General features: G+C 45.5%; 1 protein-coding gene across 2 annotated transcripts in view; it reads right to left on the bottom strand.

The window, feature by feature from the left end:
• UVRAG (UV radiation resistance associated) overlaps window positions 1–12,629 on the bottom strand; it is a 62,363-nt gene that overhangs the window by 49,320 nt on the left and 414 nt on the right. The window contains exons 1-6 of one of the 2 annotated variants that reach the window (XM_015852479.2): window positions 8,348–8,529; window positions 4,234–4,351; window positions 3,007–3,041; window positions 1,818–1,979; window positions 1,367–1,441; window positions 1–57 (exon numbers count right to left, since the gene is read on the bottom strand). The exon at window positions 1–57 is cut by the window's left edge and continues 32 nt beyond it. In XM_015852479.2, the coding sequence (XP_015707965.1) occupies window positions 1–57; window positions 1,367–1,441; window positions 1,818–1,979; window positions 3,007–3,041; window positions 4,234–4,351; window positions 8,348–8,380 (480 nt within the window). In that variant the 5' untranslated portion in view covers window positions 8,381–8,529. Of the gene's footprint in view, window positions 58–1,366; window positions 1,442–1,817; window positions 1,980–3,006; window positions 3,042–4,233; window positions 4,352–8,347; window positions 8,530–12,629 lie in introns of those variants that run through there. The other variant, XM_015852478.2, reaches the window with a different exon arrangement.

Genomic DNA, 12,629 nt, shown 5'->3' on the forward strand with positions numbered 1-12,629 from the left:
ACGAACGCAGTTCTGATCCACCTGGAGAAGGCTGTTCTTCAGGGTACCTGAGTGATCCTTAAGGCAAAGAAAGGACATGAAGTTAGAGATGCAAAATGTTCCCATCTGGACTATAAGCATGCACTTGTATCTAACAAATAACCCCGAATTTAATGTGTTTTAAATGCATCTTCATACAGGTTTGACACGCTCTGGCCAGAAACTTGAAAGACTGCAGGAAAAACAAGTAGCAATATCCATTTCAGTACAGAAAATAGGCTAGAATAGAAGGTAATATCAGTGTGCCTGGATACAACTGCAAGAAGCCCTGTTTGTATATTCCTTACCTGCCTCAACAGGCTGTTCCCATATAGAAGGTGTTGAAATGCAGAGTTACGTGCCAACACCTACAAGGCTGTAAGAGCCACAGGCCACACAGCACACATCCCTTTCTGCCAAATGTAAAGGCACAAAGGCTTTATTTCTGAGCTGCTTTAAGGGGAAAGAAAAAAGGAGATGCAGGGTTTCTACCTGTGCTGATACAGACTATATACTCTAAAGAAAGAGCTTTACAAAGGTCTTAATAGTTGATTGTTGAACAGAGCTGCAGCTCAGTAAACCCTGAAGAACGTAACTCACTCTTCTGTCCATCCTAATCCTGCTAAATGCTTTGAGTTACATAGAGCTGTATCGACCAGCTCTACTGTTACTTCTTTAAGGAATCAACAGCCAGTTGGTCATTGAGTGGAAGCCATCCCTGCTTCCCTAAATGCATTTGATATGACTGCAAGAACAAAGAACGAGTGTTATGGGTTGGGAGCAAAAAGCATTTGAGGGCTGGAAGAAAATCTGAAAGCCAGGGAGGGAAACAGAGGAGAAAGATGGTTTTAAATCACTACAACACTATCAAAATAAGCAAAGCCTTGAACAAAAGCAGAAGTTGGAGGTACGACTCTATGGGGAGAGAAAAATAATGGTGGCAGCACTTTATGTTCCTGTCCTATTTCAGATCGTTCTACTGCAGTAGATTCCAGGCTCCCACCTCTTTTATCACAAAGGAGATGTTAAGACAGGAGATAGGAACATGTATCTTATGGATTGAGTCATGTTCAGCTGTAAATCTAGAACATGTTGTGAAACAAAGGTGAGGAAAGGCATCATATGCAGATTCTATAGGAACACAGACACAATTGACAAGAATCCCCTCCTAAAGGTTTTAGGTAGAGCTAATATACCCACCAAAGTGAGGCTGTTTCCTATTCAGGATACCTAGCATTAAAACTAGAGATCAGATGTTAAGAACGGAAATATTCCTCAGGTACACACACGGCTTCTGAAAGCTACAGGAAGAGTTAATGCCAATTAAACAAGTCAACAATATCCTCACCTTCTGTTCATACGAAGCTCCATAATAACCATCATTGAGACCAAAAATGATCTCGTTTGGGTTTCTTGCATGTATCTGTAAGAAAACAAATGGTTTTCAGGTCAAATTCCTATGGCTTTACACTGCAGTTGAGCATAAATCACTGTATCTGATGATGAAATACTGAGGATGAAATGCAGTTTTTCAGCACCTATAAGTAGAGAAGCAGAAGAAACCCAAAAGCAAACTGAATTTAACCACAGAAAAGCTTTTGTTTCACAGCTTTCAGATCTGTTGCTGAGTACATTCAGCCACATACATTGGAATGAGAAAGAGTGGCCAGAGCTTCTTTCCTGTTGGAAGGAGCTGGCAGCTGCTACCAAGACCAACACACATTAACAACCTGTATGAGCTCATCTAGCTGTTACAATTCTTTAAACCAGAAGTAGAGGAAAACCTGTTCTTGCATTACCTGCTGTCCCAAGTACTTTAATCCATCCAGATTGACCTTCCATTCGATCAGAAGCTGGAAATGCTCCTTCTTGCCACCCCAGATCCTCACAACGAAACACGAGACAGATGTATCGAGACGATCAGGCATTATTCCAAAGTCCAAACTCCTCCAGGTTGGATTCTGTTGGTATTCAAAGGGAGATGAGAAGAACAGAAGCTGACAGTCCTGACCTCAAAGCATGATACCAGAATGTAGCACTTTATGTCAAACAAGGGTTTTAACACAAAGGCATTTCATCATGAGTGGCAGCTGTTTCAGCTATTAAGGAGCTATTAAAGACTCTTAAGAGCTATTAAAGCCTCTGTACAATTACTTCATTAACTGAGTTTAGCCAAATCAAGAACTTATAATGTGGAAAATAACTTTGCTTTACAACTTCGCTTCTGAAAACCAAAGAACAGCTTTCATTGCAAAAACTGAACTGAAGCTCTGATCTATTCCCTGATAATTAAGTTGGTACAACTACAACTTATTTACAGGTTTATTCACATTCTCCTCCTCCTCGACTGATGCTGATGGCAGCCCTCAAATGACAGCCCCGCTTCACAAAGCACTCCAAGAACTGGTTCACCTCTGATAACACTCCAACTAAGGCTTTAAAGGATCTTATGCAACTGGCCCATGCTACAACCAAACCAAGTCAATCCAACACTACTGGTGGTAACAGCCAGTTCTTCAAAGCACTTAGAGCCCAGAGCGCTGCAAGTGATGGCGGTTCCACCTCCAGATGTGGACGTGAACAAGTCTGTTGAGCAGGTTTCCAAACTGCCTTGCCCAACACTTGCAACATCCAGCTCACATGCATGTATCCTATTACTACCCATCTCAGTAGTAATAAACTCTTCAGTTCTGGTTCTTTTACAGATCTGAATTTACAAACCAACACGTGGTGACCCTGGGAGGGTTCAGTCCCATGCGCAGAGGTACCAACTGATCTTTGATCCACAGCTGTTCTGAACTCACTGTTCCAACTGTTGTGAACAGAATCTGAGAAGGAGGAGGAGAATGTGATGCTCCTAAAAGGGGTGAAGGGTTTAAATCCATGTTTAAGAGTCACAGGGTGAAGCTGAAGAATTTATCTCCTGTGGCAAACGCATAACGTCAAAAGAGAAGAGTTTCCTTTCCTTTTTATATGGTAACAACTTACCAGAGAATTCTTGATCACTTCGCTCTTATAAAATTCTAAGGGGGAAAAAAATGAGAGGAAGACACTTTAAGATTAGGTTAAACACTAATAAAAAGCTTAAATATTTGAAACAAAAAGCCAAAACAAGTCACACTCTTGAAATACAAATGCTAACGGGGTCTAGTTGGTTGGGAACAGATTGCTAAGAACGACCTCAAAGTGCAGCCAACTCTATTAAGCAAGAGAACTCATTGAATTATTAGAAGTCATTATGAAGATTTCATTTTAAACCCAAGATGTTCCTGTGCCTTTGGTTTCTGGGAAAAGAATGTGGGCCGGTAAGTGACAGGATGTGGTTGCCACTTCCCACTTGTTATTTAACATCATCCTGGAGGAGGGCAGGAGGGATAAAGTGGTTGTAATACTTCCCTGAAGAGCAAGGGAGGCCTCTCCCAGATGCTTAGAAGAGAAACTCAGAGGTGCCAACAACTCTGGACTTCAATGGACACACAGACCTCAGCTCTCCCAGCCCAAAGAAGAGCACGAAGTCTTTAAGCAGACAGAGGCTGAAGCACAGACTTCCTAGAAAACCCCTAAGTTTACTAAAATGAAGGGAAAAATCTTCTGACAACCCGGAATATTCCCATTCCAGGTTCAAACCACCATCACAGAAGCCCATACAGCAGGTTCAAGTTAGACACCCTTCAGGCAGAGACCTCAAAAAAGCTGAAAATAAAGCCTGGGTGTAACAAAATTCACTTTCAAAGCTCCAACTGTTGATAGACCCAAAGAGAAGATAAAAATCTCCTCACCGTAACGAGGAGCTATTGATTGCAATGGAAAACAAAGCATTAGAAATGAGTTCTAACATCCAGAGGTGTCGAAAGCAGAACTTGGGAAAGCATCAATGGAATCAAGCACTGGCTTATGCTCAATAAAATAACTGATGTCCAGAATTTCACAGGGAAGCTGAAGCTTCTAAGTTTCTACATCACTTTAAGTTACTGGCTGGGAGAAAGGAGAGCAACAAAACCAGGTTTACTTAAGAGACTCTACCAAAGCTGCTGTTTATTTGCTTTACTTCCTTGCCTTCTTCTTTTTAGGAAGTTGAGAAAACTAAAGGATGCTCTTCTGCTGTTTGTATAAATGATTCAAACAGTGGCAGCAGGTTGTTGAGGCAAGAAAGAATATCAAGTCAGTGTCCTAAAGGAGTCCTTAGTGAAGAAGGTGATAGGAAAGCTGGTGTACCTTTGTATATCCTGGTGTTATCACACAGGTGCAGAGTGAAGTACGTGTCCAGGAGGCGATACCCATTCTTGTTGATGATGTTCCGCGCAGCAATGTTCCGAAGGTGACGAAGCCGGCGCTAAAAAACACAAGACAATCACAAATAGTTTAAGGAACTTACATTGAGATGAAGCTTTGCTTATTATGGAAGCACCTACATGGGTTTTCAAAGCCCTGTTGTCCAAAAACCGCCAGAGAATGAACTATTGTGGCTGAAAATGAGCATTTGGTTAAGTCATCATGAGCTGCCTGGATGAGCTGCATGAGCTCAGATGAAGCAACACTGATGCACACAACAAGCTATTCTTCCTCATGTCCTGTATGTAACTTCAACTCCACACATCTAAATCACTCCAACTATCACTTCAATACACGACAGTGTTGGCACAGAACAGCAGCCCATCACCCACGTGTTCTGCATCATCATCACAGGGCCCAGCCTGAAGCACACACAAGGAGAAATAGTAGACATGGGGATCTCCAACAAACCACTGCCATCGTAATGGGCTGAACGAGGCTCCCTGCAGTCACAGCAACCCCTTAAATAAAAAGCAAAACACAACAGAAATACATATCCAGCAATTCAGGGGAAATTATCCTTCCTAGGTTATCATTAACTACTTAAGGCAGGTTTGTTTTTGATGTTATACTGCTTGGTTTTGCTTACAGCACCACATTACAAAACCCTCACCCCACTGTCTTGCCTCCCCTTCCCTAGGGATGTCAATGAACAGCTGCCATCCTTTTTGGCCCACTCAAAGCTTGCCTGGATGCAGTTAGTCCTAAAAGGTTTTTAATAAGAGCCAAATGAGCATCGTTGGGTTTGGAATCATAACACTGTGCTTTAAAGTTCTCACTTAATCCTAGAGGAATGTGTAGTGACCTCAGTACCTAAAGGGAGCCTAGAAACAGGAGGGGAGTCAGCTCTTTACAAGGGGAGATAACATTAAGACAAGGGGAAATGGTTTCAGGTTGAAGGAGGGCAGACTGAGGTTGGATAAAGGCAAGAAGGGCAACTTTCTCCAGTTCCTTTTGGGATTACAAGCTAATTGCGTGACAGGTTGAAGTGATACCTTACCATGAATTCACCCTCAGGCAAAGTCAAACAAGTTTTTCCTCTTTCTATTTTACAAGCTGAGGTTTTGTATAAAGCTCAAGAGCATCACGACCTGCACTTGCATCTTTATGAGCACATCCAAGTTCTTATCCTTGTGTTTGGCGACTTGTTTGCACCCGTCAAAGTCAGGAATTGATCTCCTTGTTCAGCCTGGAGAAAAGAAGGTTGCAGGGTGACCTCACTGCAGCCTGCCAGGACCTAAAGGGAGCCTAGAAACAGGAGGGGGGGGCAGCTCTTTGAAAGGGCAGATAACAGCAGGACAAGGGGAAATGGTTTCAAGTTGAAGGAGAGCAGACTGAGGTTGGATATTGGGGGAAGTTCTTTACTCAGAGAGTGGTGAGGTGCTGGAACAGCTGCCCAGAGAGGCTGTGGATGCCCCATCCATCCCTGGAGGTGTTCAAGGCCAGGTTGGATGGGCCCTGGGCAGCCTGGGCTGGTATCAATGTGGAGGTTGGTGGCCCCGTCTATAGCAGGAGATTTGGAGCTTCGTGATCCTTGAGGTCCCTTCCAACCCAAACCATTCTATGAATCCTCAGAGCTCTGCAGCAGCATCCAGAGCTCATTTACCTCAACCCAGCCAAACATAATCTAAAGTTTCATTCATGAGACCAACAGCTCAGAAGCAAACCCAACACACCATTCAACCAGGCACCGAAACTCTGCACCAAGGCCTTGCAGCTGTTCTGTTTGGCTGGGTTATTTCCACCAGACCAGTTCCTCAGCACGGTGCTGGTGCAGAGAGGAGCAGCTGAACGCTGAAGTGAAACCAGCAGCTCCAGACATAGGCAGGACCACATACAGCCCAGCACTTCTACAAGCAAAGGGTAAAGCAGCCTGTGGTCAGGTACCAGCCCCTTAACAAGCACAGAAATGTAAAACACCCCAAATACAACAGCTGCAAATAAGGCTGAGTTTCATTTCCTTTTACTCTCAGTTGAAGAGGGAAGAAGGCTGTCACTTCTCATTAGAGACGGGCTTAGTTATTTATGTGTCTATAAACGGTACCAAAAGCTCTTCAACACAAGAAGGGAAGCCATAAAGCTGATATGCTCTGCAACCACAGCAGCCGTTCCATAAAGCCTAAAACACGCTGTGAAAGGCAAAGGGAAACGTGCAGCCATCCCAAAGCTACTTCTTATAGCAAGGTCTCCCTGAACCACACAGAGAACAGTGCCTACCTGGAAGAGCATGAAGCATTCCTGGCATTTCTTAAGTATTGACTCAAGGTCACATCACGGGGAGCAAAAAACAAGAACGGAAAGTTCTGACTCTTGTTCTGTCTTAACCACTTTATTGTTCTCTTACAGGAATCAAATGACCCCTGAAAAAAGAACTCCAGATATGGCCAAGTTTAGATGATGTCAATGGGTGAAAGATACTGAGTTTGCAGCCACCAATACTTGCCAGTTAAATCATATCCCTCAATACAACAACCCATAAGGACCCCATAAAGACCACATAGGACCCCATAAGGACCCCATAAGGAATCACAGAATCACAGAGTTATCAAGGTTGGAAAAGACCTAGAAGATCATCCAGTCCAACCATCACCAATACTTCCCAGTTAAATCATATCCCTCAACACAACAACACATAGGACCCCATAAGGAATCACAGAATCAGAGTTATCAAGGTTGGAAAAGACCTACAAGATCATCCAGTCCAACCATCACCAATACTGCCCAGTTAAATCATATCCCTCAACACAACAACCCATAAGGACCCCATGAAAACCACATAGGACCCCATAAAGACCACACAGGACCCCATAAGGAATCACAGAGTTATCAAGGTTGGAAAAGACCTACAAGATCATCCAGTCCAACCATCACCAATACTTGCCAGTTAAATCATATCCCTCAACACAACAACACATAGGACCCCATAAGGACCCCATAAGGACCCCATAAGGACCCCATAAGGAATCACAGAATCACAGAGTTATCAAGGTTGGAAAAGACCTAGAAGATCTTCCAGTCCAACCATCACCAATACTTCCCAGTTAAATCATATCCCTCAACACAACAACACATAGGACCCCATAAGGACCACATAGGACCCCATAAGGAATCACAGAATCACAGAATTATCAAGGTTGGAAACAACCTATAAGACCATCCAGTCCAACCATCACCAATACTTGCCAGTTAAATCGTATCCCTCAACACAACAATACATAGGACCCCATAAGGACCCCATAAAGACCACATAGGACCACATAAGGACCCCATAAGGAATCACAGAGTTATCAAGGTTGGAAAAGACCTATAAGACCATCCAGTCCAACCATCCTATCACCAATAGCTCTCACTAAACCACATCCCTCAACACAACGTCCAAACCTCCAGTATTTCAACGTGGCCTACAGACTCAGCACCCATTCCACTCACTCGGCCATTAGCTTTTAACTCACAAGAACTTCTAACACCAACATACAGTTTTCTTTCTGGTTACTCCATTAATTCTTTCCAGGCCAGCATCAGGTCTGAGCTCTGCACAAGCTGGTACAGCCCGATTCCACCCAGTCTCGCTTGATGACCCACAGTCACTCTGAAAGAATGCAAAGCCAAATCCCTCCAGCTATTTCTGCATTAAAGCAGGGGGCAAAGATTACTTAGATTAGATTAGTTCGCAGCACAAACTTGACTGCAGCAATTCCAGTTGTTTCCGACTCAACAGAACCGAGCTTGCAAAGTCTGGGTCCCTGGATGGTCATGCAGCTCTCAGCAATCAGCTGTTGGCTGGTCAATGTAAAAAGGCAGAGATATCAGGTTCTATGAAGCCTAGTAAAACACAGACTTCATTTAGCTAATGAGCATTAGGAATTATCACAGCAACTCGATATTACAGCCTTGCTAGGATGATTTACAGACAAGCTTCACAATGAAACGCTGTCTTCCCACAGCTCGTCTTATGACAGCTCTGGGTCAAGAGGATCACACGTGATTTCAGACCTACCTCAAAAGGAAAAAAGCAGCGTTTAATGGTCATTTCATAGGACGTACCACGAGGGATTGCTGGAATTGGGCTTTAATGCCATTACAGCGTGTGTTTGAAGATGTTAAGGCTGCACAGCCATCAGCAGGTCACTTGTGGATGGCCTTATAACCGCATCCTCTTCTTATCTTCATGGACTCAGGACAAACAGTGGGATTCAGCAGCAGGTTAGTAAGCAAATAACTGCTAAGCAAATAGCTGCTTTTTGGCAGCAGCTTAAAAATGCACTTTGCCCTGATTCTCTCATGTTCCTAAAGAGGCGACTGCAGACATAACCACGGATTTTAGCTCACGGTTCCTTGCATGAAAGCTCTTCCTTTCTTTTAGTTACACGCATTGCCTCCATCCTTTTGAATGACTGGCTTTGGGTGGAAAAGAGACCTCTGAAGCTTTCACCTGAATGTATTAAAGCTCAATAAAGGCTTCCAGAGATTCATTTTCTGCCACAGCTCCTCCTGTTTCTGCACTGAGAGGCTCCACGAGGGCTCCATAGGACACTGGATCTTCAGTAAGTGATGCAGGGAGAAAGCAAAGGAGGATGAGTAAAGCAAAGCCTTTGAATTTAAGGCGGCCCATGGAAACACAGTGTGAAATAGTCCTCCATTATCTGAACAGGGAACTGCCAGCCTATGGCACAACCTACTCCCCTAAAACTAAGTAAAACAGCAGCAATAAAGGTTCCCTTTGCACTCTATAGCCTCCTAGAGGGAACCCACATCACTTTCTTAGAGCTCAGAACCAAGGAGACAAGGTCTCTTTTAAGCAGCAGCTAGAAATATCACCCATCCATAGCGTCTTTATACTGAGCCTGTATAGAACAATATTTACTCCGTTGCAAGAGGAGAGACCAAAGCCATAACTGCTGCTTTGATGCAAGAAGGAATCATACAAAGAGGTGGAAGAGGACACCCCGGTGATGTCCAGAAGGGAGACCCCAAAGAAAAGGGGTTTCTGACCTCCAAGGACCACTTGGCTTTAGGCACGTGCCATATTACAAACAAGCAAGGGATGTGTGCTGATTAATACTAACCTGAAGCACATTAATGCCTGTGATCTTACTGGATGATACAGCTTTCAGACACAATGGGCTCCCTAAGGTATCTAGAGACCATTTAGTGAAGGAAACACGCTTGCATTGCTTGGGGAATGCACTGTAGGAAGCAAAAATGCATCACCAGATTAACAGCCAACCTTCTGGGTTACACTTACTGGCACTGCAGCTATTCCCCCCTTAAGGGAGAGGTGTCATACAGCTGGAGGAACCACAGCATCCATCACTGCATCAGTCATTTAATGCTCTGATGGAGCAGTTCTCTAAACAGACATAGGAGAGGAGGCAGCACAAACCAAAGGGAAGTGAAAGCAGCACTCAAAGGCACCACTTTCCATCCTCGTATCTCCCCCCAACACACTTGGTAGGAAAGAGGAAGTGAGGCACTGAAGAGGCAGATTTGTTTTCATGTTGCTCAGTGGAACATGTAACAATAACTGTATAGAGCTGATTCCAAATAAAAGATGCTTTTGGCACATGCTTTTAGCTGGAAAACTGGGAGATGTGCAGCCACCGTGTAGCTCAGTGGTTAGATTCCTCATAGAGCTGCCCAGTTTTTCACTGTAAGATGTATGGAGGGAGGGTACCAACCTGAAAAGGACCTTCACAGCCTTTGAATTCACTCTCTTCCCATTACAGACAACTAGGTTGTCTCAAGGGCTCAAGCTGAGCGCTGGGACACTTAAAACCCATTCAACTCCAAATGGTTACCAACCCCAGTCTCGAAGCTAAGAGGCCAGAGAAGATCCTTGCAATACTTTGCTCAGTGCTGGCTCTGCCCCACACTCCTGCTTTGTGGCTGAACTCATTGCTGCTCCATCCCCCCGTCTGACAAAAGCCATCTCTGAGCTGAAAGGCAAAAGATATTGGGTTACCTGGATGGCTAACAGCATTCACGGCTATGCAAAGACACACTGTTGTCTATGGCTTTCACTCTGTCTCTCCTTCTAGAGATGGAAGAGCTTTTAGCCTCATTATAGGAAAACACCTTAGGTACAGTGTAAGCATCACACATGGCTTTCTCCTTATAATTGGGAAGTAAGTTGAGGAGTTCTGAAGATCATCTGCTTGCAGCTGATCATCACAGCAGTAAAATGAGCTTTGAAACTTCCAGCTGGCAGATATTCAAGTAGCCGATGGTTGATGTGTACAGTCAGATCACCTGGGAGTGAGACAGCACTTCTATAGCGTTCCATCCAAGCCAAAGCTGCACTGAGCTGTCACACATTCCACTTAGTTTCTGTTCCTCCGAAGTCTTTAAGCTCCCGGAGAAAACAACAACAAGAAACAGACTGTTTGAGTCTCACTTTCACAAAGGAAGCCCGGTGACTAATAGCTCAGGCTTCTCCTGCTTCTTGCACAAGCTTAGAAAAGATTTAATAGAGAGGAAAGGCTGGATGTGATCTCCTTAACAGCACGGAAAGCTCATCTAAACCAAAACCGACCCTCACCTTCATTAATCCAGACCCACCTTCATTAACAGAGAACAGGCTCACACTGAAGTCAGTGCTTGCTCTGCCCCTGTGGCATCTCTGTGCTCACCCAAGGAGCAGTGACAGCCTCATTTCCAGCTGACACCTATTGATTATTTCTCTTCCTCTCACACACTGCTTCATTCTAACACCTGGAAGCACAAAGCTGAACTCATTCACATCACGTGCTGCTGGTGGAAGCTGCCCAGTAAAGCAAGAGCCAAACGGCAACAAATAGGCAAAAACAGTTGGTTGGAGGAAGGATGTGATGGGGAGGGAAGGTTTCACTGCTTGGAGGAATATCACAGCACTCAAAGAGCCCATCAGTGATCACATCAAGGGAACCCCAGCCTTCATACGAGTCCCCCATTCACCTTAAGGGTGCCCCATCCCTCACAGGAGACCCCCATAAACCTCAAGGGAAACCCCTTTCACCTTAAGGGAACCCCATCCCTCACAGGAGACCCTCATTCTCCTCAAGGGAACCCCATTCACCTTAAGGGAACCCCAACCCTCACAGGAGGCCCCCATTCACCTCAAGGGAACCCCATCCCTCACATGAGGCTCCCATTCACCTTAAGGGAACCCAATCCCACATAGCAGACCCCCATTCACATCAAGGGAACCCAATCCCACATAGCAGACCCCCATTCACCTTAAGGGAACCCCCTTCATCTTAAGGGAACCCCATCCCTTACAGGAGACCCCCATTCACCTCAAGGGAACCTCATCCCACACAGGAGACCCCCATTCATCTCAAGGGAACCTCATCCATCACTGGAGATCCCCATTCACTTTAATGGAACGCCATCCCTTACAGGAGGCCCCCATTCACCTCAAAGGAACCCCATTCCTTAAAGGAGACCCCCATTCACCTTAAGGGAACCCCATCCTTCACAGGAGACCCCCATTCACCTCATGGGAACCTCATCCCTTAGAGGAGGGCCCCATTCACCTCAAGGGAACCCCATTCACCTTAAGGGAACCCCATCGCTCACAGGAGTCCCCCATTCACCTCAAGGGAACCTCATCCCTTAGAGGAGGCCCCCATTCACCTTAAGGGAACCCCACCCCTCACAGGAGATCCCCATTCACCTTAAGGGAGCCCCATCCCTCACAGGAGACCCCCATTCACCTTAAGGGAACCCCATCCCTTACAGGAGACCCCCCTTCGCCTCAATGGCTCCTCACACCTGAGACAAACCCCCTTCACCCCTGAATCTCCCCTTCATCTCGAGGGGCCCCATAGCCCACAGGACTCCCCCTTTGACATCAATAGACCCCCATACAACTCAGAGACCCCACTTCTCACCTCAAGGGAACCCCATACACCTTAGAGTGCCTCCCCTTCCTCTCAAGTGACCTCCACACCTCCCTTCCATCTCAGTGCAGCCTCAACCTCACCCCTTCATTCCCTCACAGCCCCTTCAGTCCCTCACAGCCCCTTTAACCCCTCAGGACCCCCTTCAATCCCTCAGGACCCCCTTTAGTCCCTCAGGACCCCCTTCAGTCTCTCAGGACCCCCTTCAGTCTCTCAGGACCCCCATTAACCCCTTAGGACCCCCATTAACCCCTTAGGACCCCCTTTAGTCCCTCAGGATCCCCTTTAGTCCGTCAGGACCCCCTTCAATCCCTCAGGACCCCCTTTAGTCCCTCAGGACCCCCTTTAGTCCCTCAGGACCCCATTCAATCCCTCAGGACCCCCTTTAGTCCCTCAGGA

Source organism: Coturnix japonica, chromosome 1, assembly GCF_001577835.2.
Source record: "Coturnix japonica isolate 7356 chromosome 1, Coturnix japonica 2.1, whole genome shotgun sequence".
Classification (NCBI taxonomy): domain Eukaryota; kingdom Metazoa; phylum Chordata; class Aves; order Galliformes; family Phasianidae; genus Coturnix; species Coturnix japonica.